Source organism: Otolemur garnettii, unplaced genomic scaffold, assembly GCF_000181295.1.
Source record: "Otolemur garnettii isolate 467f Iridium unplaced genomic scaffold, OtoGar3 scaffold00198, whole genome shotgun sequence".
Lineage (NCBI taxonomy): Eukaryota > Metazoa > Chordata > Mammalia > Primates > Galagidae > Otolemur > Otolemur garnettii.
In genome coordinates, this window is record NW_003852593.1 from 452,564 (window position 1) to 477,895 (window position 25,332).

Consider the following 25,332-nt stretch of genomic DNA (forward strand, 5'->3'; position numbering starts at 1 on the left):
ATTGTTGTTTGGCGGGTCCGGGCTGGGGATTCGAACCCGTCACCTTAGGTGTACGTGGCTGGCGCCTTAGCCGGTTGAGCTATAGGCGCCGAGCCGAGCAAAACGAATCTTAAGAGACTGAGTGCCCAGGCTTCTGGCCTGTGGCTGAGGCCAAGTACTGGGAGGGGCTAGGAGGGCACCTGTGCACTTCATGCTCTCCTGGCTTCCTGGGACAAGACTGCCAGGCCTGGGGAGCAACTGGGAGCTGCCAGCTAGAACGAGGAGGTCAGCGGCTGCACGAACCACACTCAGATCCTGACAATCTAGACCAGGCCAGGCACAGAGCAGGTCCAGACCCAGCCTGGATGGTTCTGAGAACATTGCCAGACAGCTAAGAAGCCTCAGAGAGGTGTCCCAAAATGTCAGGCTGCCTGTCTGGGGAGTATGTCTACACAAGTGGAATTCATAGGATGTCAAACAACAATGCCCACACCCCTTTAAGACAGCAGACCACCCAAAGGGCCACTGCAGGCCTTTCCCAACCTCCCTCCCAGGCATCTCCATACAGACAGTGGGAGAACAACCTGAGTTCTTCTCCACCTAACTCCATGTCACACCAGTACCTGACCAGCTGTGTTACAGGTACCATGTGTGGGCTCGGGCCAGGAAATGCAATCAAAATGGGCCACCTTGTCCCCTTTGGCCTATTTAAACCTCACCCAGTAGAGGGTTTTCTTGCCACAAAATAAACTCTGATAAGGCTCCGGATGTTCCTGATGTCAGAAAAAAGTGTAAAAGATCCAATGGGACCTGTGTCTTCCTTTGCCTAGCTATGAGCTACAGAAGATGCTGGTGCCTGTGTTTTCAGGCCTGTGGCTATGGTGGACTTCACAGGAGAGGTGCAGACACGGGTCCTGCCACATGGGGAGGCTGTGCCTCCACCAGCCACATGTGCACAGGCCTGGCTGCCCATAATCCTGGCTGTTTGGATTCTCCTTCAAACTTGTTTTCACATTTTACTGGTTTCCCTCATCAGCAAATGAGTTAAGGTATGTAAATTTGAAACGATACCAACACAGAAATGATGAACACTCAAGGTGAGGGCCATCCCAGATACCTTGACATGACCATTGCACAGTCTATGCATGTAGCAAGCATTCACATGGATGCCAGAAATATGTTAAAATATTTTGTATCAATAAAATATTTTTTAAATAGCAAGGAAATATTATCAATAAAAAAGCTTATGTGAGAGGTTTATGTTTGTGAGTCATAGTTTTACCTTTAAAAAAAAGCTCCATGGGGGCAGTGCCTGTGGCTCAAAGGAGTAAGGCGCTGGCCCCGTATACCAGAGGTGGCGGGTTCAAACTCAGCCATGGCCAAAAATTGCAAAAAAAAAAAAAAGCTCCATGAATACTGGTAAACCGCACCCAGTGGAAAGTGCTGTGCTCATTCAAGTCAGCCTAAAATCACCTGGCCACGTCTGATACCTCAGCTGATGCCCCTCTCCATGGGAAGGTACAATGTCCCTCCAGGAGGCCCTGGGCTCTACCCTCCCCTTGTCCCATTAGCAGTAGCTCCAGGACCACAGGCCTTGCCCATAAGGAAGGAGGAGAGAAGGGACAGGTCTGGCCAGGTTGGCTCAGGCAGTGTCAGGTGCCCTCACAGGAGGCATGGCCCCTTCTCATCCAGCAGCTGCACTGACCTCTAGTCGAGTCCACCCTGATGAGACTGAGCTGTGGCCCTCTGCTCTGATGAACCTGTGGGGGCAGGAACACCACTAGAAATAGCCTAGATGACACTCCTTCTTGGGGGCCCTGAGTGGGTATGGGACGTCCAGCTGGAGAGAGGCCTACACTGTTCTCTGCAGGCCAGAGAATAAGACCCCAGCCCATGCAGGCATCTGAGTAGTCTCCTAAAACTCCTGCTCAGTCTGGGTTTACTAGGAACTGCTCTCACACTACCCCACTTGGGGAGTACAAAGCAGAGTTCTCTAAAAGAAGCCTATACACACATCCACTTTAAGAGAGTGAGGAATTTTAGGAGGTACACTAGTTTTAAATTATTTTCCTTAACAATTTGCTTCTGATGTAGCATGGGGATTGGCAAACTATGGCCCATGGCCTGTTTTGGTTAATAACATTTTACTGGAACATAGCCATGACTGTTGACCTCCACACTGTTGATGGTGACTTCTACAATTCAATGCAGAGCAGAGTGGCTGCCACAGAGACTGTCTGGTCTGCAAACTTCAAATCATTCACTGTTTGGCCCTTTACAGAAGAGGGTGGCCCTGCCTGGTCCAGCACCTCTCTTTGGATTTTGATGTGTTGCTTTCTGGTCCTTCAGCTACAATCTGCAGCACAACATCCCAGGAGGCATGAGCCAACTGAGCCTGTCAGTTCTAAGCGTTCCCATCCACATCGACCACTGGAGGGCTGTGGAAGACTGGGAAACTGACCTGAGACTTGGAGACCATGAGTGCCAAGGGACAGACAGAAGCAGACATCCAGGCTCTTGGTGGACCTTTACCTGGGGAGGTGCACCCACGCAGTGTGTGGCCCGTCTGCAAGTCTGAAGCACAGAGTCAGTGGGCAGGTGTGGGTGGCAAGTGCAGGGGAGGCAGGCAGGGCAGGCACAAGGCACTCCTGCTCTAATCATCTGCAAAGGAACTGGGGTTTCTCCTTTGCCACAGCTTCCTGGGCTCTTCCTACTAAAGTCCACCTTCTTGCCCTGGATTCCAGGTCCCTCCAGTCTGGTTCCAGGGGCTCCCCTGAGACAAGCATTGCTACTCAAGAGCAAGTCTGCAGGGCAGAGTCCACCTCACAGGCCACTGGGAGACAGAAGTCCCGTTCGCAGTGCTCAGAACAGTGTATGCAAGCAAGTGGCACAGGTGACACAGCCTTGGCAACATGTGCATCAAGTAACTCATACAAGTAGGTAACCATGTGCCAATCAGGTGTCCCTGACCCACCCCCGCTTGCCCATCCCAGCTGTAGTGCAACCTCCCAGCTCCTTTCCTGCTTGCATCTAAGCTCTACTGCTGCTGTGCTGGGCCAGGGATAGCAGCCACTCTTGGAGTCTACCTCAGTTTCAGCCAGGTTTCCTCTGGGCTTGTCTCTCTCTAATTTGAAGCTGTTTTCTGTTTTTCAGAGTCCTTCAAATTTCTGGCACTTCTTTTCCTGGGCTGTAGGACTTAATTGCTTTTTTCTTTAGCTTTGTCAGTGTCACTTCTTAGGACTGCAGATGAAGTCAGGTAAAGCACAGGGCCACCAGCCCTACTGCCACCTCCTGACACCAGCCTGGTATCAGCAGGTGCCAACATGGGAACAATGTGGAACTAGTCCAGGACTAGCAGGGCCAACATGGGAATAACATGGGATTACCCAACATCAACACAGGAACAACACAGGACCAACATGGGCCCAGCATGGGAACAACACAGGAATAACTCAGGACCAGTGTGGGACCCTGCTGCCATCCCCACCTGCTTTCTTTCCTTCAGCTCCAACTTCTGCCTCAGGCTGAATGCCAGAGTCTGTGACAGTCCCTCTACAACCTCACATGCTCACCCTGGGGCCAGCATGTGGTGATGAGCCGCCTATGGCTGGGGGTGGTAATGCTCACTGGTGCTGAGGAAGACTGGAAGCACCAGGTATCTGGCACCAGGGGAAGCAGCAACACAGATGGACTTACTTTTCTCACCGGGGAAGGAGTGAGATCAACTTCCATTGCCTCCACTCTGTTGAAACATCATGAAATGCATTAATCACACACAGACACATACCATACACATGTCTAAATCTTTCTCTAGTTTTGTGATGCCATCAGAGCTCAGTCAATCACAGACCTGGTCATTGTCACTGCTCTTTACATTCATGTCTGTCAACCGAGTCTCAGAACACAGGCACTTGCTGGGCCCTGGCAAGTTCTCTCTCACTCCATCTGTGGCCACACCCATCCACAGCTCTGCATACTCCTCTGCCCCCACAGTGCCTGCCCAGAGCCTGCTGTACTGAGATCTCCTGAGCAAGGAGTATCTTCTGTACCTAGTGCTCACTGCCGGCCCACACATCACACCCTTCCTCAGCCCAAAGAACACTGGGGAAACACCATTTGGACTCGTCTTCCAGATGGCCCTTCCCTTAGCCTTGCCATCCTTACAGCTGGTGGCCTCAGAGGAAAGAGTGCCAACAGGAATCCCGGCCATAGTGCTCATTGTCCAGCCTGGCTGTACTGAATTCTTACACCTCTATGTTGCCTGAGGACCCATCCTGATCCCACGTTCACCTCTCTGACACCAGTACCAGGCTCTGTCATTGATGGTCCCCAGCTCTGCACCACCCCCAGTTCTCAATGTGGCTGACCCAGACACTTGCCCTCTATACCCTCTTTCTGGTGACCACACCCCTGTGTGACAGCCAGATACCACCTACTAGACTGGACTTGCGGCCCCCACACCTGCAGAACACCTGTGCAGACCCACCACCATGACTACCACTCAGTTAAGGCAGGACATGTGTGACTTCACCTGCCTGCTGTAAATATCCCATGGGAAGCCTACCTAGATAATGCCCTAGAACCTGAAAAGGTGCTAGCCCAGAAGACCTCTCTCTGCCTGACCCTGCACATCAGCTTCCCCATGACCTTCCTCATCTCATGGTGTCCTTCCAGCCAGGATCTATAGGTGATAAATCTTTGAACTTGTTTCCCCCTGTGATGTGCATTGAAATCGCACCTTCCATGCATAGAACCAAGGGCTGCCCCAGGTCAGATTCCCCCAGGACACTGATGCAGACATAAGGCTGGGCTCCTAGCACCAGAGCTCATCTGACAGGCACAACTGGACATGGGTCAGTGAGAGCCACAAGGACACCCTCTGGTGTAAGCAAGATCCCCTATGGGGCTGGGATGAGCCCTTTCACACACAGCCAGGGCTGCCTGTCACTCTGGCACTGGACTCCCAAGTTAGCTCTGCAGATACCATGTCACGTGATCATTTCACAAACTCATCCCTGTAGCCAAGGGGCTGGAATGGGCTGAGTAATCAGCTGGTCACATACCAGATTTGGGACACAAAGCAAGTACCAGTGCAAGTTGGATATCTAGCTCCCTGCCCAGCACTAGGGGCTGCAGTGTTTGGTACTTGAGGGGTGGGACAGATGAGCAGTGCAGACAGGCCCTGTCTCTTGCAGGCTCCACGTGACCCCACCCCACGCACCTGTCGGGGGCTGACAAGCGAAGTGGCTGCAGCAGGTGAACAGGCGGCTTTGCTGAAAGAGTGGAGAAGGGTACCTTAGCACCAGGGCATGTCTGGTGGGACCCAATGTCTCCAAACTCCCCTTTCTGGCATCATTTTACTTACTTGAAACTGAATTTTTTATTGTGCTGAAAGCTCCCTGTTGTGATGATCTCATGCTAAACAGAGAAAAGGTATTGAATTAAACTATAAACATATACCTACCACTATCATTCCAATTGAAAATGTAAGGCAGCTCTGAATCAGCTAAGTATTCTGATGGGATTGCAAAAGGGTACTTTGCGTGAAATGTGACATTCTCCAAAGTGCTCTATTAGTCCAATTGGCCCCAGGTTCCTAACCCCTGGAGCAAAAATGAGAGCCACACTCATCACCATTTAAGCAACTGGCTCTCGAAACTCCAACTGTTACTGGATAGCAGTGAGTGGCAGGTGTCAAAGGTACCAAGTTGAGACATGACAACAGGAGCTACCACCATCAGTTTTGTTTTGTTTGAGACAAGAGTTCCACCCTGTCATCCTGGGTAGAGCAATGTGGTGTCACCACAGTTCACAGCAATCTCAAGATTCCTGGGCTCAAAAGATCCTCCCACCTCAGCCTCCCAAATAGCTGGGACTACAGGTACTCGCCACCATGCCTGGGTAGTTATTTCTATTTTTAGTAGAGATGGGGCCTCGCTCTTGTTCAAGCTGGTCTTGAACACAGAAGCTCAAGTGATCCTCTTGCCTTGGCCTCCCATAGTGCTGGGATTACAGGTGTGAGTAATCATGCCCAGCCCACATTAATTTTTAAAGGCCAGCAAGAGAACTATGGACAAGTTACTTGGTCATTTTTTTCTTCTATCAAAGCCCTGCCCCTTCCAGTTACACAGATACATGTGTGGAAGTGCAGCAGGCCCCTTTCCCCAGACACATGCAGCATGTGGACGACGCCCTAAGCGCCCATCTGTGCTGACTGGTGGGCTAGGAAGCCTAAACCCTCGCTCCCACACCAGTCATTTGCCCCAGTCCATTTCTACCTCTCCACCCCCAAAGTGAGGACAGGCACTTCGCCAGACCCCAGAACATGGAGACCACATGAGGTGCCTGATGAAGTTCTGCATGAGTGGCTGACCACGGCGGGTAAAATAGCTTGACTCTGGAGTCTCCCCTGAAAGCGCTCCTGCTTCGGCGTGCCTCCAACAGCATTTCCTTATGTCTGGGGCTTGGAGGAAGGTGAGTCTCCAAACCCTCTGTCCAAGACAAAAGAGAGGAACCTGCTGCCACCACTGGGAGTGCTGTGCTACAACACTCCTCAGCAGGGGCTGGAGTAGGTGGGGTCTGGCTGGCAGTCCTCTCTGGAGGACAGCACACGGGTGCCAAGGATACAGAGTGGGGTAGGCTCACCAGCCTCACCAGAGACCATTAACCACATCAGAAAGAGTGACAGCAGAGGCCAAGGAGGTAGAGGTGGATTCCTGAGGACATCAGGCAGGGAAAACAAATAGGCAGCTATGAAGTGTCCACATAAAAGATGCAGACACAGCAATGAGCAAATTCTATTTTCCAAATAGTGAGAATGAGCAGGACAAGGCCGGGCATGGTGGCTCACACCTGTAATCCTCACTCTCTGGGACGTCTAGGCAGGTGGAATGTCTGAGCTTACAGATTCAAGACCAGCCAGAGCAAGACTTTGTCTCTAAAAATAGCTGGGTGTAGTGGTAGGCACCTATAGTCTCAGCTACTTGGGAAGCTGAAGTAGGAGGATTGAGGCCAGGAGTTTGAGGCTGCTGTTAGCTGTAGAGACACCATGTTGCTCTACTCAGGGTAACAGGGAGACTGTCACCAAAAAAAAAAGAGCAGAAATGTTCTAGAAATGTTAAGTAGGACAGAATAACAACTCAGTAGAGAAGTAGCTGCAGTACTGATCAGGAGTCAGGGAGAGGAAGAAGGAGCCCAGGGCACGCCCAGGAGACCTAAGAAGACACATCATACAGGAGGTCCCAAGACCCAGATGGCAGAGGCAACAGCTGTGGCGGGGACCAGATGGAGGCAAGATTTGGAAAGGTGATAGTTAGGAATTTCACAGAAATAAGAAGACACTTATGTCCATAGAAAGAAAACAGATTACACACCAAGCAGAAAAAAGTGATCCCTTGATGCACAGTAAGGACCTGTCTGTCCTTTTGTGATACTAAATTTAAAGCAGGTCTGCAACATTTCTGTAAAGGGTAGCTAGTGAGTGCAGGAAGCGGTTTCACTATGTGACAGGCAGAGGCACTGGAGGCAGGAGCCCCTCAGGGGACCCAGCTTGCTCACCCGTGGTCAGCCACTCACGCAGAGCTCTTCATTGGGCACCTTATGTCCTCCACTTGTTTGGGCTTTGGCAATTCAGAGTGAGCTGAACAAGCTGAGTGCCTGTCTAAGTGCAATGCCTTCATAATCCTTTAAAAATGTGCTGCTGTCAGCTGGAGGGATGTACAAAAATGCACTTGGGGCTGGACACAGCCTAGAGTTTGCTGACCCCTGGAATGTACCTGGGGTAACTCTTATAATCCAAAATAATGACAGCTGACAGAGGTCCTTTTCACCCCAGACAGGCAGAGCGGAGCCTGGTACAGGGGAGGAGTGGAATGTAACGGGCACTCCAGTTCCCTTGTTGTGTGGCCCTGGCTCAGCATCCATGTGCACACAGGGTGGCTCCCATCTGAACACACTGCCAATGGGGGACAAGAGACCCACAGGCCATCAGCTCCTCAACATTCAAATCAGTGTGCAGCCACCACACAGGGACCTAACAATGATCCAACATGTCATAGCATTCAGCAGGAACTGAGCTGGGTCTCCCAAAATCTAAGGCACCACTGGAGGTAAGATGCATGGCATCGAGGTGCCACTGTGCTAACTGAACATGTCATGTCATGTCACTGATTCCAAATTCCAGGGACATTAAATGCAAACAGTTCCTTCAGAACAGATGCCATGTGGCAAGGACACTATAAATGGAGAAGAAATGAGAACTTTAAATGACTGGATTTTCCAGATACAGACATGCAACACTTTCACTGTTTCTGGTTAATTCTAGTAACTGGATGTGTCCTTCTGAAACACACCTATCATCCCCTGCAAAGCCTTTATAAACAGAACATGCCTTGTTTACCCATCTTTCATAAACAGCTATGATCCTGGCAGAAAGGAGCTACCAGGCTGCAGGGGTCACCCTCAGAGGCCTATGGTGAGCCACCCTCTGTGCTTTCCCACTGCCCTGGGACCAGTTAGGGTTCCTCCTCCAGGGGACCATCTGCCTTTCCACTGTCTTTCTTATCTCCCTGATCTTCCCTTTGGCTTCCCACAGCATTTCTGCTTTGACACATGAAAATGCTCCCTCCTCTGTTCCCTGGGTAATGACCAAAGTTGCACCCACAGCCCTCTCCCTTCCAGAGCTCAGAGGGCAGACGACTTCTGTACAGTGATGGCTGGGGCCCTGTCTGTGTGCTTGAGGGACTTACCTCTGCAGCTGCTCTATCTGCAACACTGACCTTCTGAGGGACTCCTCCAACTTAGAAATCTAAACATAATTAAATGGCTTCTTGTTATCAAACAGGTTATGCCAAGTGATAGTTCAAAGATATTTTGATCCTTTAAATTTCTTAGACCAGAAACAAAATGTGAGTTACTCTACATGGAAGCTGCCCTCACACTATTTATAAGCAAATCTGTGCTGGGTACCTGGGAAACTGGCACTGGGACCATTAGTGCAGAGCTAAGTCAGCCCAGCCCAGGAGACATCTTCAGTCCAGGCAGGTGGACAGAAGCCTGGAGGAGTGTCAGCTGGGCTTCAGGGAGTGCTCTGGCATCAAAAGCTAAGATGTAGCATCCTGCACACTCAGCAGCTCCACAAGCATGGTCTCCAGGGTTGTGTCATGTGGTGCCCTGGCCCTGGCACATAGTGGCTGCCAGACCTGGGTATATTAATGCAGATTCTCCTGTCCTAGGGTAGTGTTAAATGTGGTTAATGCTACCCAGCCTTGAGGTTTGCTGGTGGGACAAGAACATACACCAAACGCTTACCGAAGGCTTGGCACCTGCTGGAAAACCTTGGGCAGGACTTGGGGGAGTAGTGTGGGGAGTGTTGGGTGAGAATGTGTCAGGTGTGGGGGGTGTTAGGCAGGTGTGTTTGTGTTAGGTATCGGGTGGTTGTGTCAGGTGTGGGGGTGTCGGGCAGGTGTGAATTGTGTCAGGTGTGCGGGGTGTTGGGCAGGTGTGAGTGGGTCAGTGGAGGGGGTTTCTGGTAGAATGGGTGGTGGTGTTTAGAGGGGGTTGGAGTGACAGGGGTGATGGTCTCCTTGGTGGGGCTGTGCACAGAAGTCTGCTGGCTCTCTAGCCTCCTGCAGCTGCAGGGCCCAGGGCTTCTGGACACTTGGGAGGAATGCCAGCCAGCATTTAGAGGCTTTAACATTGGCTTATTTATTTTACTTATTGCAAAACCTTCAAAGTTATTTTAAAAAGGACTTTTATTAGAAAACAAGATAGGGTGGTGCCTGTGGCTCAGTGGGTAGGGCACTGGCCCCATATACTGCGGGTGGCGGGTTCGAACCCAGCCCTGGCCAGCTAAAATGTCAGTGGCAACTGCAACAAAAACAGCCAGGCATTGTGGCAGGCACCTGTAGTCCCAGCTACTTGGGAGGCTGAGACAAGAGAATCGCTTAAGCCCAAGAGTTGAAGGTTGCTGTGAGCTGCGATGCCACAGCACTCTACCAAGGGCGACAGAGTGAAACTGTCTCAAAAAAAAAAGAAAAAAGAAAGAAAACAAGATAGTTGAGCAGAGAAGCTTCCAGCCACATCCAGGACCCCAAGGCCCCATGCAGCCCAGCCAGTGACATGGCAGTGGGTGTCTGGGTGGGCAATGATCAGGAGAAGCACAGGCAGGTTCTGGGCACTGTGAACTGGCAGAGAGGCCAGTGAACAAGTCCCCACAGCTGGTCAAGCAAAGATAAATAATTCCAAGTCTAGTTTCCCCACTATCTTTAAGAGCAAGGTGTTTTAACTTGACAAATCTGATATATAAATTGAAAGGTCAAAAAATTCAGGAGGCAATAATTTGATTTACCTTTTCTCTGTAGAAGGCTAACAATCTCTTTCTGTGTTTTTCTTGAAATTCTGAAATCTGAGAAGATAAGAGGGTTCAGCTGCTGACATCTCAGGACTAGTCTCCTGACCAAACAGTGCTGCCAGAGAGCATCCTGAAACTGACATGTGGGCCTGTGGGTGGGGAATGCAGAGGGCAAAGCCACGCATGATGGGCAGAGCTGGCAGATACCAACTGCCTGGTGGCCTCGTCAAACTCCCAGAGCCAGCCATGCCTGAAGCCAGCCCCATCCCTGGCCTTCCCATCACATGCTCCTCAGACTGCACACTGTTGTGTATACAGCCTGAAGCGAGTTTCTGGGAGCACCAATGTGAGTGAGAAAATAGAGGTCTGTGATCAACTTGGAGAACACAGGGCTATTTCATAGGTTTCAGACAATGGCACCCACCCATTGGAATACTAAACTATCACCGCTTTAGGCTAATTCCTATCACCAGTCAGTGAACGGCCAGAAGACAAGGCCAAACTGGGACTTAAACAGCATTCACCCTACAGATCACCCACTTCATGGGCAAGAAAAATATGCTGGGTCCGTCCTCAGCCTCCACCTCAGCTTGGGGCAGTTCCCAGCTATCCCCTGCCTGGCCTTGTCTCCAGAGCAGGTAGGAGATGGCCAATGCTGGGAGCAGCAACATTAACAGAAGATGAAAAGGGAGGCAGGCTGGGACAATGGAGAACATCTCCTCTGCTGGATAGCTTCCCCTGCAGACCAGTGGGCTGGAGGCTGTCCCATGATGTCCTGGGAGGAGAGGATGCAGGATCAGAGAGGATACTGAGTGGCATTAGAAGCTGGAAGCAAGGAAGGGTACAAAGGCTGCAGAGGCACAGCATGGCGCTATACAAGGACATGGGAAGAGAGGGAGTGAGCATATGGGGGGCTGTGCAGCCTAATACCACAGGGCATGGCAGGGTTTACAGGCCTGGGGTGGGATGGCCCTGTCAGATAAGGATCCAGAGAGCCCTGACTTGGGGAGGGCTTCTAAACCCCAAATTCAACGTACATCTAACTGTGAATATGGGAGGGAGAGCATCCTGCCCAAAGGACCCAGAACTGAGCTGAGATCATTTATGTCTCAACATGACACCAAAAGCACAAATGATAAAACAGACCAAAAGGACATTGCCAAAACAGAAAGCTTTTGTACTGTAAATGTTTCACCATCAAGAAATGAAAAGACAACCCACAGAAATACAGTAGAACCTCTCTGTAAGTGACCACCCAAAGGACTGTGGCAAGCTGATCAGCACAAGGTGGGGGGGGGGTCAGCATGAAGAATCAGGCCTGCTGTGCTGACACATCCATGTGCTGCATGTGCAGGCTGTTAGGATTAGGTCAGCTGGAGGAGGTGATCAGTGTAGGGAGGTGGGCAGCTATGGAGGATCTGCTATATCCTAGCAGAAAATATTTGCTGATCACGTATCTTCGAAGGGACAGGCCCTCAGAATGCATAAAATGTATGTGGAATCTCTTAGAGACAGTGTTCCTGGGCTACCTGAGACCTCCAACTCACCTGAGCAGTCTCTCTGGAGTACTTTCTGCACAGACCATCGATACCCACAAAGAAGGACTGAATATCTGAGTCAGTCTGAAAGAGAGAAAGTGACTCCACTTATACTGCATGGAGGGTTTTCTTGATGAAGTCTCGGCTATCACCACTTACTTGGTTTCTTCTGCTGTGGCTGGAGGACCTGTGGTTTCAGAGCCACGTGAGGCTTGTTGTTTTCTGTGATGCTCTAGGGTCATGCCTACCTTTCCATCCCTGTTAGACTTTCTGAAGAAATTATTCTAAGATCCAGTCACCATGACATTGTCAGAGCCAGCTCAACATCATCAAATTCGTCAAACACACAGGCACTTTCACACTATAGAGAAAGTGTATTTCTGAGGTGTCCACACACCTGGTATGTCTCCGCAGGCATGTTCTCCATGGATAAATTCCAAATTTTGACTGACAAATAGTCTCTAGTCATTTATCAACCTCCATAGCTGAATTTTACATTGGAAACAGAAGAGATAATTTTTTGGGGAAAAATGCCAATACTGGGACCTTCAGGTTCCTCAAACAGAACAGCATGCCTGTCACTGAGGCCAGGTGCCAGGCCTGGAAGTCCCTTCACTACTGCTCTGTGCACATGTTACCACCATTTGCATTAAATTCTGCTATTGTAATCCCCTCCACTGGCTCTTCCACACTGGAAGGCTTGATATCCACAATCTGAAACTCCCACCTGTAATGTTCAGATGCCAATTCTGGCCTAAACTCTTCCTCCTGGGGAGCAAGCAGACAAGGTGGTTGGTGCCCCTGTCTGCCCCAGAGGAATCTCTGGGACCCAGTGCATTCTATGCTCAGCACTGGCTCCAGCCTACCCTGCTCCCTTGCCATCTACCCCTGACCGCTATAGTGGAACCCTATTTTGTGGGTTTAATGGTGAAAGCTCACCTGAACAACAAACAAATGTATACATAAATACATGTCAGGCAGTGGTATGTGCTATGAAGGGACAGCAGAGAGGACACTTTTGCATGGTGATGTCTGTCACCACGCAGGTTGGGGAAGTCAGCTTATGTGCTTTGCTTTAAGGAGAGAAAAGAGACAGGGGCGGAAATACCAGAGAGTGCTTGTGAGGATGACAGGGTTCTGCATGGCTTGTTTCTTGCTGTGCACACACACTGCGCCATAATAGAGGGTCCTTCTATTGAAGGGCACAAAGACCTTACACAGAGCCACTGTGGACAGTCTCCCAAGGACATGACATTCCCCAGAGACCTGAAGCCGGTGGGCACAGAGCCTGTGGCTGTCCAAGAAAACATTCCAGTCAGAGGAAACAGGAGAGGCCAACCACTGAAGTGGAAGCACCTAGCTAGGAGAAGGCAGCAGGCAAAGGTCACCTGTCTGGGGATCAGAAGACTATCAGAGGCCAGGTCACAGAGTCGCTGGTTTAAGGGGACTTTGGGGTTTACTCCTGGGAAGTTGGGACACATGAAGGCATGGATCCAACTGCACACATCCCCCTGGCTACAGGATAGAGAACAGACTCCAGGAAGCCAGAGCAAGAACAGGAATCAGCAGCTTATGGAGAATGGGAAAGGCAGGCACAGATTTGGACAGGAGGACCTCCAGGGTCAGCTGACGGGTCAGAGTGTGGCAGGAGAGCAAGAGAAGAGGAACTTTTTGACATTCTAACCACTTCATGCACTAATACCCACACTCACATGCAGAGGACAAAAGAATACACTTTTTTTCCTAACACCCAGTGAACATTAATATTACCAATTACAATTAACGATTACCATTCTGAAGGCTGTTTGCGTTAGTTATTGTACCCTTAGCAGTTCAGAAGCTTTTTAGCTTGATCATGTCCCATTTATCTATTTTTGGTGTTGCTGCTATTGCCAAGGGGGTCTTCTTCATAAATTTTTTTCCCAGGCCAACTGTGCAAATGTTTATTGCAGCTCAATTCACAATTGTCAAGATGTGAAAACAATCCAAATGCCTATCAACCCATGAATGGATTAATAAACTGTGGTATATGTATACCGTGGAATATTATTCAGCCATAAAAAGATGGAGACTTAGGCTGGGCATGGTGGCTCACACTAGTAATCCTAGCACTCTGGGAGCCCAACATGGGTGGACTGCCTGAGCTCAGGAGTTTGAGACCAGCCTGAGCCAGAGAGAGAGACCCCATCTCTAAAAAAAAGTAGCCAGAAATTGTGGCAGGCACCTATAGTCCCAGCTACTTGGGTGGCTGAGGCAAGAGGATCACTTGAGCCCAAGAGTTTGAGGTTGCTATAAGCTATGACGCCATCCTTGGCACTCTGACAAGGGTGACAAAGTAAAGCTCTGTCTCAAAAAAAAAAAAGTTTAAGTACATTGAAGCATGTTCTCCTTAGTAAAGTATCATAAGAATGAAAAAGCAAGTATCCAATGTACTCAATACTAATATGAATCTAACAGAAAAACTAACACATCCACATGAGAGAAAAACACAAGTATATTCAAGGAGGGGGAGGTAGAGAGGGAAGAGGATCGGTGAGCTGTCACCTAATGCGCACAAGGTAAGTGTATACTGCACACCCCTGTGTGAAGGGCTCAACTACAACTTGAACTTTACCTAAGAAATGTAAACAATGTAACCTAGTCAATTATACCCTCATTTTAAGCAGAATAGAAAACAATTACCATGTATTAAACCACAATGAAAATCTTGATTATTAAAAAAATAACAAAACTATACAGACATCCTCTGGTCACAGTGCCATAAACCTAAAAATGAACTGTAAAAATGACAGTGGAGCTAAATTCCAAGCACTTAAAAATTAAAAAATATTCTTTCAAATAATTCCTGAGACAAAAAGGAAATAAAAAAGGTTACAGATTATTTAGAAATGATAGAGAAAAGCAGTACTCAAAGTGATACAGAACAGCACTTCACAAAAGGAAATGCCTTGTCTCAAACACATTTATTAGGAAACAAGAAAGAAAATACATGACTTAAATATTCAACTCAAGAAGCTAGGGAAGGCTGAGGGGCCCCTGCTCACCACCCTCCTACCTGACCATGTAATGGCCTCAGCATGACATAGCAGAGCAGGAGCAGAGACAAGCTCTGCCACTGAGATCTACACTGACACAGCTTCAGAGGAAAACAAAGATTTTCTATTAAAAGTTTAAACATGGGCGGTGCCTGTGGCTCATCGGAGTAGGGTGCTGGCCCCATATACCAGAGGTGGCGGGTTCAAACCCTGCCCCAGCCAAAAACTGCAAAAATAAAACAAAAACAAAGATTTAAAAAAAAAAAAGTTTGAACATTTGATTTAATAAAAATAATTTAAAAATATAAAAGTGTAAACTTTTGAATCTTTTGCCCTTGTTTTTTCACTTTAGGAGTTTATGCCACAGAAATATTCTTAGAAGTGTGAAGTAATATTGGTAAAAACTGTTTAGTATAAAAGACGGTTTAAAATAGTGAAAAACTGGCTTGATACCTGTGGCTCAGTGGTTAGGCCACTGGCCACATACTCAGGGGCTGGCAGGTTCGAACCTAGCCCAGGCCTACTAAACAACAATGACAACTATAACAAAAAAATAGCCGGGTATTGTGGTGGGTGCCTATAGTCCCAGCTACTTGGGAGGCTGAGGCAAGAGAATCACTTAAGCCCAAGAGTTTGAGGCTGCTATGAGCTGTGACACCATGGCACTCTACTGAGGGCAGCATAGTGAGACACTGTCTCAAAAAAACAAAATAAAATAAAATAGTGAAAAACTGAAATAATCCAAAGGTGTACCCATAGGAAAATACTAAAATATTAGGCAGTCATTTTAAGTGTGCCCTAAATACAGTTTCAACTGAGAAAACAGGATTTTGTAAAAAGATAAATCACAGCAACATATACAGAATAGGCACCAAACTCCTGGTTATCATCATCATTGGGAAAAAGGACTTGGGGACTTACACATTCATCATATGATTTTCTGCATTTGAATTCTGCATAACTGTGTACTATATTTGCAACCAGAAAAAAATTATATTTTAGTTTTTAAATTATGATATTTTAAACATCAGACCAAATGTAATCATTTGTAACTAAGTATATGCATACATATGTACCAAAAACAAGTTAAACTGATGTATTTTTTAGATAGAACAAAAGGCATTGTTTTAAGCCTATCAAGGAGAAATTTACTTTTAAACTTATCGTATGAACAACCCTCTTAATTACATTTGACCCCTCTTAAAATACCATCCTCTTCAGAGGCTTGTATTGTTCGGAGAAACCTACTTAAGCCATTTTCATTTCCAGGAAAGCAGGCTAATTCAACAAACTATCAGTAAGGTTAATCTGAGAAGTTGTATTGAGATTTTATAAACCAAATCCTAAACTGTACTTTGATTACTCAGCAATCTTAGAAGAACCAGTTCACCTAGAAAAATAAAAGTTTTAGATACCACAAATGACTATTAAATTTCAAATTTAAAAGAAAATAGTATGGGTTTGGCACCTCAGCCACAAACACCGGGACTGGTGAGTTCGAACTTGGCCTGGGCCTGCCAAACAATAATGACAACTACAACAACAACAAAAAATAGCTGGGCGTTGTGGTAGGCACCTGTAGTCCCAGCTACTTGGGAGGCTGAGGCAAGAGAATAGCTTAAGCCCAAGAGTTCCTCACAGCTGTGAGCTGTGACATCATGGCACTCTACTGAAGGTGACATAGTGAGACTCTGTCTAAAAAAAAAAAAAAAAAAAAAAAAAAACTATGATTAATACTCAGATACTACAGATCTCAACTTACATGCTTTGAAAGTAAAACTGTGAGACAAGGAACTTTACAAATCAAGCATTCATCCTTTTTACCTGTAAGACAAAAACAGATTTTATTATATATTAATATTCTTAAACATGTATAAATGTACAATTTAAATTACAATGCTTCTTCAGAAAATATATAGCATTATAGCACTTAAATGTCTTCATGTTCAGACAAATGATGAGGGTGTGGGTATCGATACAGTTGGAATTTTTACAACTCATATCCTTTTTATTTTCCTGCTTTGCAAATATGCCCCCAAATAGTAACCATAAAGATCAATAATACTTAAGGTTATATCTATCCCAGATATTACAATTAGGTTCTATAGTGCTATCTGAATCTAAAATCTATTAACTATTCTACATGAAAATACACCCTGCAAACCAGGGTCTGTTCTGTCTCTCCTACTCTCACCTCTGTGGCACTGCACAATGTGCTAATGTCCAGGACAGACCACCCTCCAGTCACTAGGTACACACTGTACCAACCTCCTGCTACCTGTAAGCCACTGCAAGGGTCTAAGAATGAAAGGCACATGTGTCCTGCCTGCTAGAATCCCACTAATTCATCTGCCCAATTTCCAGGGTCTCTGCTCTAGATCCAGGGTTTTATTATCATCTTCCTCTACATGAATTTCTAATCGTCTCCTTGGAAAACTTGGACCTCCACGTGGCTGGCCAGAAAATTAGTCTTACAGTTCCACACTGGTTCTCCCTGGTGACCATCCATGTGCTCATGTCAGCTCCTGCTGCCACAACCATGCCCTGGGCCCCCACAGCATTTACTGCACCATCGTAAGAATGTAGAGCTCTTTCCTGCCCTTCAACTCTGGGAGCAGCAAGGCCTCACCTGAAGCCAGGCATTTCCTCCTGCCCTTGGGCTTGATTTCTTCACCAGTCAGCTGGAGCCCAATGCCAAGTCACTATTGAAGCCTCCACATTCCAGTCCTTCCAGGGAGCATGCCTAGCCCAGACCTAGATAAGTTCAACTACTTCTTTCTCCCATCTGCTTGGCCAATGCAGCTAAGAACTGGGGTGGGGGTGGGTGGGGGCTAGAAATCTCTTCACCAAGAGGTAGAGTCGCAGATTTGTGGATTCCAATGTTGCTGAGTCTGTAACACTGCTTGGTAATCCTGCTTTTCTTGGATATTTCCCCCCAAGCCCTATGGGGGGTACCCAAACAAGCCCCCTTACATCATCTACTGAAAAAGAAGCTGCTGCAGATGGTCTACCTTAGTTCCCCTGCCCTCTCCTCCAGGCTCACCAGCTGTAACCTGATTAGCTCTATGTCCATCCTGTCTGCTTTGAAGGGTCACTTCTTCCAGCCCAAGCCTTTGCCTGCGCATTCACTCTCATCTCAATATCCAGACACTGGCACACAGAACAGTGCCCTGCTATGGACAGTGGTCCTCTTCTAACAGTCTCCAGCATTGTCTTTCCTCCCTTCTTACAAAATGTTTAAGTTGTCCCCATCCTAAAGACATCTACCTTCAACACTATGTTCCCACCCTTAGCTATCTTTGACTACAAATTTTGAAGTGAGGAAATTCCTCTCATGCACCATCATAGCCAGAAGATAGGCAGTAAAATATTAACAGAGCTGATTTATAAACATCTAGAATTTCTGTTGGAGGAAGAGGATTAAAAGACACAACGGAAGAAATCATATGTAGCTAATTGACAGACAAAAGGGGCTGACACTTGATATATAAATAGTGCTTATAAGTTAATTAAAAGGAACTACTCCAATAAAAGGCTGTGAGAGTACCTGAATGAAAAATCAGGTACTGAATGAAAAATCTCTGAGTAATAGATCACCATACAGCAACGGAGCTACACTCAGGGCTCTTCCCGGAGTCTCCATCCGTTTTTACCATTTGTGTGTGTTTGTGTCCCTGGCTCCAATATGCAGGATCTGTAGCTTTTTGTAGGAATGAGCTTGGGCCACTGGAACCTGTGTTGGCCTCAGGATTCAAGCGCTAGAAGTACTTGGGAATCTACCCCTGCTCCAGTCCTTAATCTGGGCACTGCTGACCTCAAAAGTGATAACACTGAGCTTTGGCATTTCACCTCCCAACACCAGGAATACACATGCGTCTCCATCATTCCTAACAGCATTATCATCATCATAACAGCATCACGCTAGGTCACCAGTGACCTTCTCACTGGTTCAGTGAACACCTTCTTCAAACACCACTTTTTTAACTTTGCTGACATGTAGTTCCATCTACATTTGTACTTTCTTTTTTACCCAATATTCTTCTTCTATCTTCACTTCCTTACTGGGAAATGCTATTTTCCAGGTGATAGTATTATCTAGTTTCTTCCATTTGGGGGCTTATCAAAGTTCAGTATTTTGGATTATTCATGTTGATGGCTCCCCAAAGTATTCCTGGCCCTCTTGGTTTCTAGACCCATATTTACACAACTGCCTGGTCTCCCTAGACAACTCTCATAGGAGACACTATCAGTGTCCAAATGTGAGCTCTTAAGTCTCTGTCCCCCTCCTGCTGTTCTCTCCAGTGTTCCACCAGGCAGTGAAAACCTGTCCAGCTCCCTAGCTTTCTGCCTTGACGCAAGTCTGCTCAATCTACTTTTCCCAAAGAGAAGTCTCCCGTCTCTTCTACAGTTCCAAGCTCTATCCAATTTACTTATCCAGTGCCAGAGAGACTTTTCTTTTAAATATATAACTGAAATTCAGCAACTCTACTCATAGTTACATACTCAATAGAAATATGTACCTATGCTCACCCAAAGACAAGAGCAAGAATGTTCACAGTAGCATTAACTGCCACAGACAAACCTGGAAACAACCCAAAGGCCCTTCAACAGTAGAAATGATAAGTAAGCCATAAAACAGAACACCACACAGCAATTAAAGCAGATAAACCACAGGCATACTTGAACACCCAGATGAACTCTGCAAACATAATGCAGAACAACACAATTGAGATATGGAACACAACTTGAGGCTGTATGAGTCCATCTACTTAAGGTTCAGATCAGTCTGAGGCATCTACATGAATGGGCTTAGGCCAGTGAGGCTACTCTACACTGCACTACACTATGGCTAAGTCCTTGCCAGGGCTTCTAAGGGGCTGTTGATGTGCTGTTTCTTAACCTAAGAGGTAGATTCACAGGCAAGTTCCTCTGCAAAAATTCATCATGATTTGGCTTTATGCTTGTGTTTCTGACAAACTTTATTTCAACAAAAAGTTTTGATTAAAAATAATAAATACATCTCTGATCATGTGACTACCCTGCTTAAAACCAGTGGCTTTGCATGGCCACCGCACAGGGCTGGGGCCCTCTTTCAGCATGCTTCTCCAGGCTGTACTCTGGCTTTTCTGGAACCCTCTGCCCTCCTCAGGCCTCCAGCTCCCTTCCACCCTGGAGTCTCTGCACCTGCCTCTCCTTGTCCTCTTGCTGCTGTGGCCCGCCGCCCCCGGGGTTCTCATACCCCTCTGGCTCTGGCTTCGCTCTCCCTGTACCTTTGTCTCACAGCATCTCCTTAAAGGGGCCGGTGTGGTGTCTACCTGACCCACAGCACAGGGAAGGCACAGCCAGCGCCAGGGCGGGAGGTGGGTGGTGGGGGGGTGGGAGGCGCTGGGTCGACCAGTGCCCCTGGTGGTCACCATCGCCCAGGTGAGTTGCCTCTTGTGAGTTGCCCTGGGCACCAGCAGGCAGCTGCCCTCTGTCCCCCGACCCCCGGCCGCCGCCTCCTCAGCCCGCTCCCCTAGGCCTTCCGCTCCTCCCCCTCCCCCTCGGCCGGCTGCGAGGCCGCTGACCTTTGCCGAGGCACGCGTGGCAGTACACATGCCCACAGTTGGTCAGGCTGAAGCACGACGTCCCGCGGGGAGGCTGGAAGCAGCGATTACAGAACACCCAGGGGGCCATGCCGGCCTGGCTAGCGCTGCCGCCGTCGCAGACCTACTCCAGGGAAGTCTAGGCGAGGCCCACGCGCGAAACCGGGCGGGAGGCTGTGCGCCTGCGCAATCCGACGGCAGTTTTCGCGCCTACGCACTGGCGCCAGCGTCCGTGCAGCTCCCGCTAAGCCCAGGGTGGGCGCCGTCGACTATAGGCAGCTGGGCTGCGCTTTCCCCTAGCAGATTCATTTGGCTGGAGTCTGGTGGTCCCTCCTGTCGCCTTTGCAGCCCTCAGCGTTCTGCTCTGGAGCAGCCACTGTGTGCGAGGACACTGAGTAAAGGACACGCTGGAGGACAGGCGAGGCTCGCGGAGGGGGCTGGGAGCACGATGGGCCTGGGGGCTAAAGGGGCCTGGTGGTGGGTCCTGGGGTTGGGTAGGGCGGGGGAGCAGGGGCCTGGGGGGTCCGGGACCAGGGTGAGGGGTAGCCCTAGGCAGGAGGCCTGGCTGGGGGAGCGGAGGGGGTTGTGGGGTGCGGGGGGCAGAGGTCAGGAGTGGGGACCAGGAACTGGGCTGGGCCTCAGCCCACAGGGAAGGAAGCGGAGGGGCAGGGGGAGGGTGGCCGCCACGATGGAGGTGAGGCTGGTGGCCCCGACAGGGTCAGGACCGGAGGACTGGAGCCCACAGACTGGACCAGGGGACAGAATTGGACAGGGCAGGGCCGAGGCCGCTGCTTGCCTCTGACATGCACGTGAAAGTGCTTGACTCCAGCGGATTATTTCCCTTTTAAAAATAATGGACGAGGGAAGCTGGGGGATGGGATTGTAGTATTTCTAGAGGGATTATAATTATCTCAAAATTAAAAATTTAAAAGTAGATTAAAGTTACTTTTAATAAAAGTTGCATTTCTCACATGGTGCTGGATCTCCTTGCCTTGGAAGAGCAGAGTTTTCGTCCAGGTGCAGATTATGGGTCTTACAGCCTCCAAGGTCTGCTGGGGACTCAGTGAGAAAACGTGATTCAGAGAAAGCTTCTGAACCATTTACTTGTGTGGAGAGAAGTTAGTGTCTTTTAGAGAAATGGGGAAGAGGAGAGAGACTGTAGCTGAGCAGATGCAGTAGGGAAAACAGATACTTGCTCTGTGCAGTACTGTATGTGCCAGCCTTGTGTGTGACCCTTGCGCCCTTGAAGTATGGCTGGTCCAAATGGGATGTGCTATGAGTGTAAGATACAACGGGGGTTTCCAAGATTTAGTATGGAAAGAAAAGGCAAAATATCTTGATAACTTTACATTGATTACATGTGTTAAAATGATAATATTTTTGATATTTTGGGTTACATATATGTCAATAGGGTTAATTTTTCTCTTATGAGAGCTTTTTATTGTGGAGGCCAAAAAATAAAATTACACGTGTAGCTCACATTTTATTTCTCTTGAACAGTGCTGATCTATACCAAATTTAAAACAAGAATAACCATCTATCAAATTCAGAAGCTACATTGTTAAGATAACATTTTATCAATGTTGTAATGCTATAACATTAATTCCAACTTCTGATAACTTTGAAATCAGAAAAGTAATGCACATTGATGTAGATATTTTTATTTATATCATGCAGATTATTTGCTTTTATTGATAATTTTTTAAACAAGCTTCTTAGCTATAAAGAAATCTTTAAGGTACTTCATTTGGAAAATTCCAACTGAAATAAAGGTTAATGTTTGGGCAAAAGCCCACCATAAAACATTGCTATTTGTATCTTCACTGGTCATTCGAAAATTTTCTTCACGGTCCTATGCAAAAGAGAAATAAACAAGTTTAGTTTCATAAAGTACTTAACTCATAACTTTGAGGGAAGGTTGCTGTATGCATTCAAGTTATTCAATATTGCCCAACTATTATTTTATGACAGGCTGGGCCCAGTGGGCTCACATGTGTAATTTTTGTACTTTGAGAGACTGAGGTGGGAGGATCACTTGAGCCAGGAGACCAGCCTGAGCAACATAGCAAAACTCCATCTCAACAAAAAATAGAAAAATTAGCTGGGTGTGGTGGCGGGCATTTGTAGTCCCAGCTGCTTGAGAGGCTAAGGCAGGAAGATCGTTTGAGCCTGGGAGTTTGAGGTTTCAGTGAGCTCAGTAATGACGCCATTGCACTCTAGCCCAGGCAACAAAGTGAGACCCTGCCTAAAAAATAAATATGTATATATATATACACATATATATATGTATGTGTATATATATATGTACGTAGATACATGCATATATATTTTAATGCCAAAGTGCAGTACCTGGTTTCCTAAGCCAGAATCTGTTGTTTAGCCAAACAGTAAAAATCAACTTATAAAAGATGTTTTTGTATTTTGGTGTAAATAACAGGCATATGATCCATTACTTTATACGTTTTATTGCTACCATGAGGCAAAATGAACATTACCCAATAGTGATAGATTTCATCATCTGAGTCCTTACCTTATGCCAAGCACTTATTGCCTTATCTAATTTTCATACTTAAAGATAATACAAGATAGTGAGTGGTAGAGCAAATTAGAGCCCATGTCGGACTGGCATCCACTGAGCACTAGACAGAATTATAATTTAGAAAGTGAGTATACTTTACAAATGTATGGGGTACATTTAGAACCATTTATTCATTTTGTAAACTTGTTCTCTGTTGCTGGGCACTTTGCTAGGCACAGGGGGTAAAAAGGTGAATGAGCTGCAGTCCCTTTTTCTATCATGGTCAAGCAGATAGAGTGAAGAAAGATTGCTCTTTTCCGGTTCTCTGCAAGTCCACAATTCTAGGTAAAAGAGATAGACAGATCATTCTTTCCTTGATCCAGGGTCTTTGCATTGAGAAATGTGTTCCTGGCAGGAAGAGATGAAATAAGCTGAATAGGCAGACTGACCCTCTGGTAGTTTTGCTCTTTGACTATTTGCTCAATTTGTTCAATTAGATGTTCAAGCTTGAAGGTAACTTCATTAACTTTGTCCTTTGCTTGAGCAATAGCTGCATCAAGGTCATGTTCTCCAACACGAATATCTAAGTGGATCCGCTGTACAAACAGTAGAAAGAGAAGAAACAGTGTGGGTTTTTTTTTTATTAAATCATAGCTGTGTACATTAATGCAATCATGGGGGTACAGTGTGGTGTTTTCATATACAATTTGAAATATTTTCATCAAACTGATTAACATAATGGTTTATCTTATGAAGGTACAAGTGAATCTTTCTAAAAGTAGAATATAAAAGTCTTAATACAAGAAACAGTGTGTTTTAACAACAGCTCTGCTTTTTTCCTTTACTTTCTCTTATGTGTTCTCCCTTTCCTCTCTCCTTTTTCTCCTCTTCGTGAAAGGGGCATTCCCTCATCCTTTATCTCTCTTTTTTCCCTTACCACCACTCTAGTTCTCATTCTACTCAATAGTCTTTCTTCTAATAGTAATGCATTAAGTGATAACCTACTGACCTGAAAGTATTTTGTATATTCCTGAACATCAGATTTACAGCATTTACAGTGCTGAGAAAATTTGATTAATGCTCTCAGGAAAATTTTCTTTACACATAACTAAGTTTTTTATGCTGAAGTACAAATTCTCTTCATCTATTCTAAACACATTTAGAAAATAGCCAATCACCATCTACCGTGTAGAAACTTTATTTATTAGAATTCATTGTTAATTCATCTTTCAGTCTTCACTTGTTTTCAAGCCTGAATAATCACAGTTTTTTTTTTAACCTTTCCTCACAGCTCTTATTTTTTTCAAACACTTTAATCAAGTTCATGGCTCTCCTTTGAACCCCTTCCAAGCTCTCCAGCTCCCTCTTTGGTTGCTACACTGAGACTTGGGTACAGGACTTCAATAAGTTTCTAACCAATCTGAGTATAATGATTCTGCATGCAGTGTCATGCTTGAATAATACTGAATCTCTGTTCATCAGCAAGGACATGGGAAGCACATACTCACCAGTTTACTCCCTCCAAATGACACAAACCTCGTAGAATTAGATTCTAAGCAAATGATGTGTTCACCAGGTGAATGTGAAGTAAAATAGAATTCTCCTTGTGGACCATATAACTTTGACAATAATACCTATGATTAAGGATTACCAATAGTTTAAGTTTATTATTCTCCACTTCCCATTTTAAAAAATAAATCTTCCTTGTATAATCTAGTAAAAAATTGTGCAGTTCCTAAAGAAGAAATCAAATGGCTAATAAATGTGAAAAATGTTCAGCTTTGGTAGTAATAAAATAAATTCAAGCTACAGTAAGATAAACACTTGTTCATTGTCAGATTAGCAAAGATTTTAAAGTACCCAAGGATGATATGCAGAAGTAAACACTCTCTCAGTGTTGTTGGTGGGACTGTAAATTGAACAACCATGTTTGTGAACAGTTTGGTAATGAGTATTAAAAATTAAAATGTATATAATCACTAACTCAGTGGTTCTACCTATGGAAAATTATTCTATGTAAATGCACAAATAGGCAGAGGTATATGTAAAAGAATGTTCAGTGATGTTATTTGTGATAGAAAAATGGCATATTTAAAATAACTTTAAATCCTTCAGTAGGAGATTGGTTAAATAAGATAAAGCAAAGCTAAATAAAGGAAAGTTATTTAGCAGTAAAAGAATATTAGACCCTTATCTATTTTAGTGGTGATGTTAGAATATATCACCAGTGATATTCTGTGAAAGAGCAATGTGTAATGGACACTGTTGTAAAAAGTATAATTTGTAAAAATATACCTGCATGTTTCTATATGCTTAGAAAAAGATT

At 46.4% G+C, this 25,332-nt stretch overlaps 1 protein-coding gene and 1 long non-coding RNA gene across 2 annotated transcripts in view; both read right to left on the reverse strand.

Annotated features, from left to right (window-relative positions):
- Window positions 1–20,596, reverse strand: part of RNF212 (ring finger protein 212) — a 27,670-nt gene extending 7,074 nt beyond the window's left edge. Inside the window, exons 1-8 of the mRNA XM_023507701.1 lie at window positions 20,471–20,596; window positions 16,666–16,727; window positions 11,878–11,952; window positions 10,328–10,384; window positions 8,727–8,785; window positions 5,345–5,397; window positions 5,201–5,252; window positions 3,676–3,721 (exon numbers count right to left, since the gene is read on the reverse strand). Of these exons, the coding sequence (XP_023363469.1) occupies window positions 3,676–3,721; window positions 5,201–5,252; window positions 5,345–5,397; window positions 8,727–8,785; window positions 10,328–10,384; window positions 11,878–11,952; window positions 16,666–16,727; window positions 20,471–20,579 (513 nt within the window). The 5' untranslated portion in view covers window positions 20,580–20,596. The remainder of the gene's footprint in view (window positions 1–3,675; window positions 3,722–5,200; window positions 5,253–5,344; window positions 5,398–8,726; window positions 8,786–10,327; window positions 10,385–11,877; window positions 11,953–16,665; window positions 16,728–20,470) is intronic.
- Window positions 20,597–22,140: 1,544 nt separating this feature from the next.
- On the reverse strand, window positions 22,141–24,642 carry LOC100943613. The gene is made up of 3 exons (XR_001161763.1): window positions 24,515–24,642; window positions 23,456–23,602; window positions 22,141–22,340 (listed from the first exon to the last, which is right to left on the reverse strand). It is a non-coding gene; the product is annotated as an uncharacterized LOC100943613 (long non-coding RNA).
- Window positions 24,643–25,332: the final 690 nt, after the last annotated feature.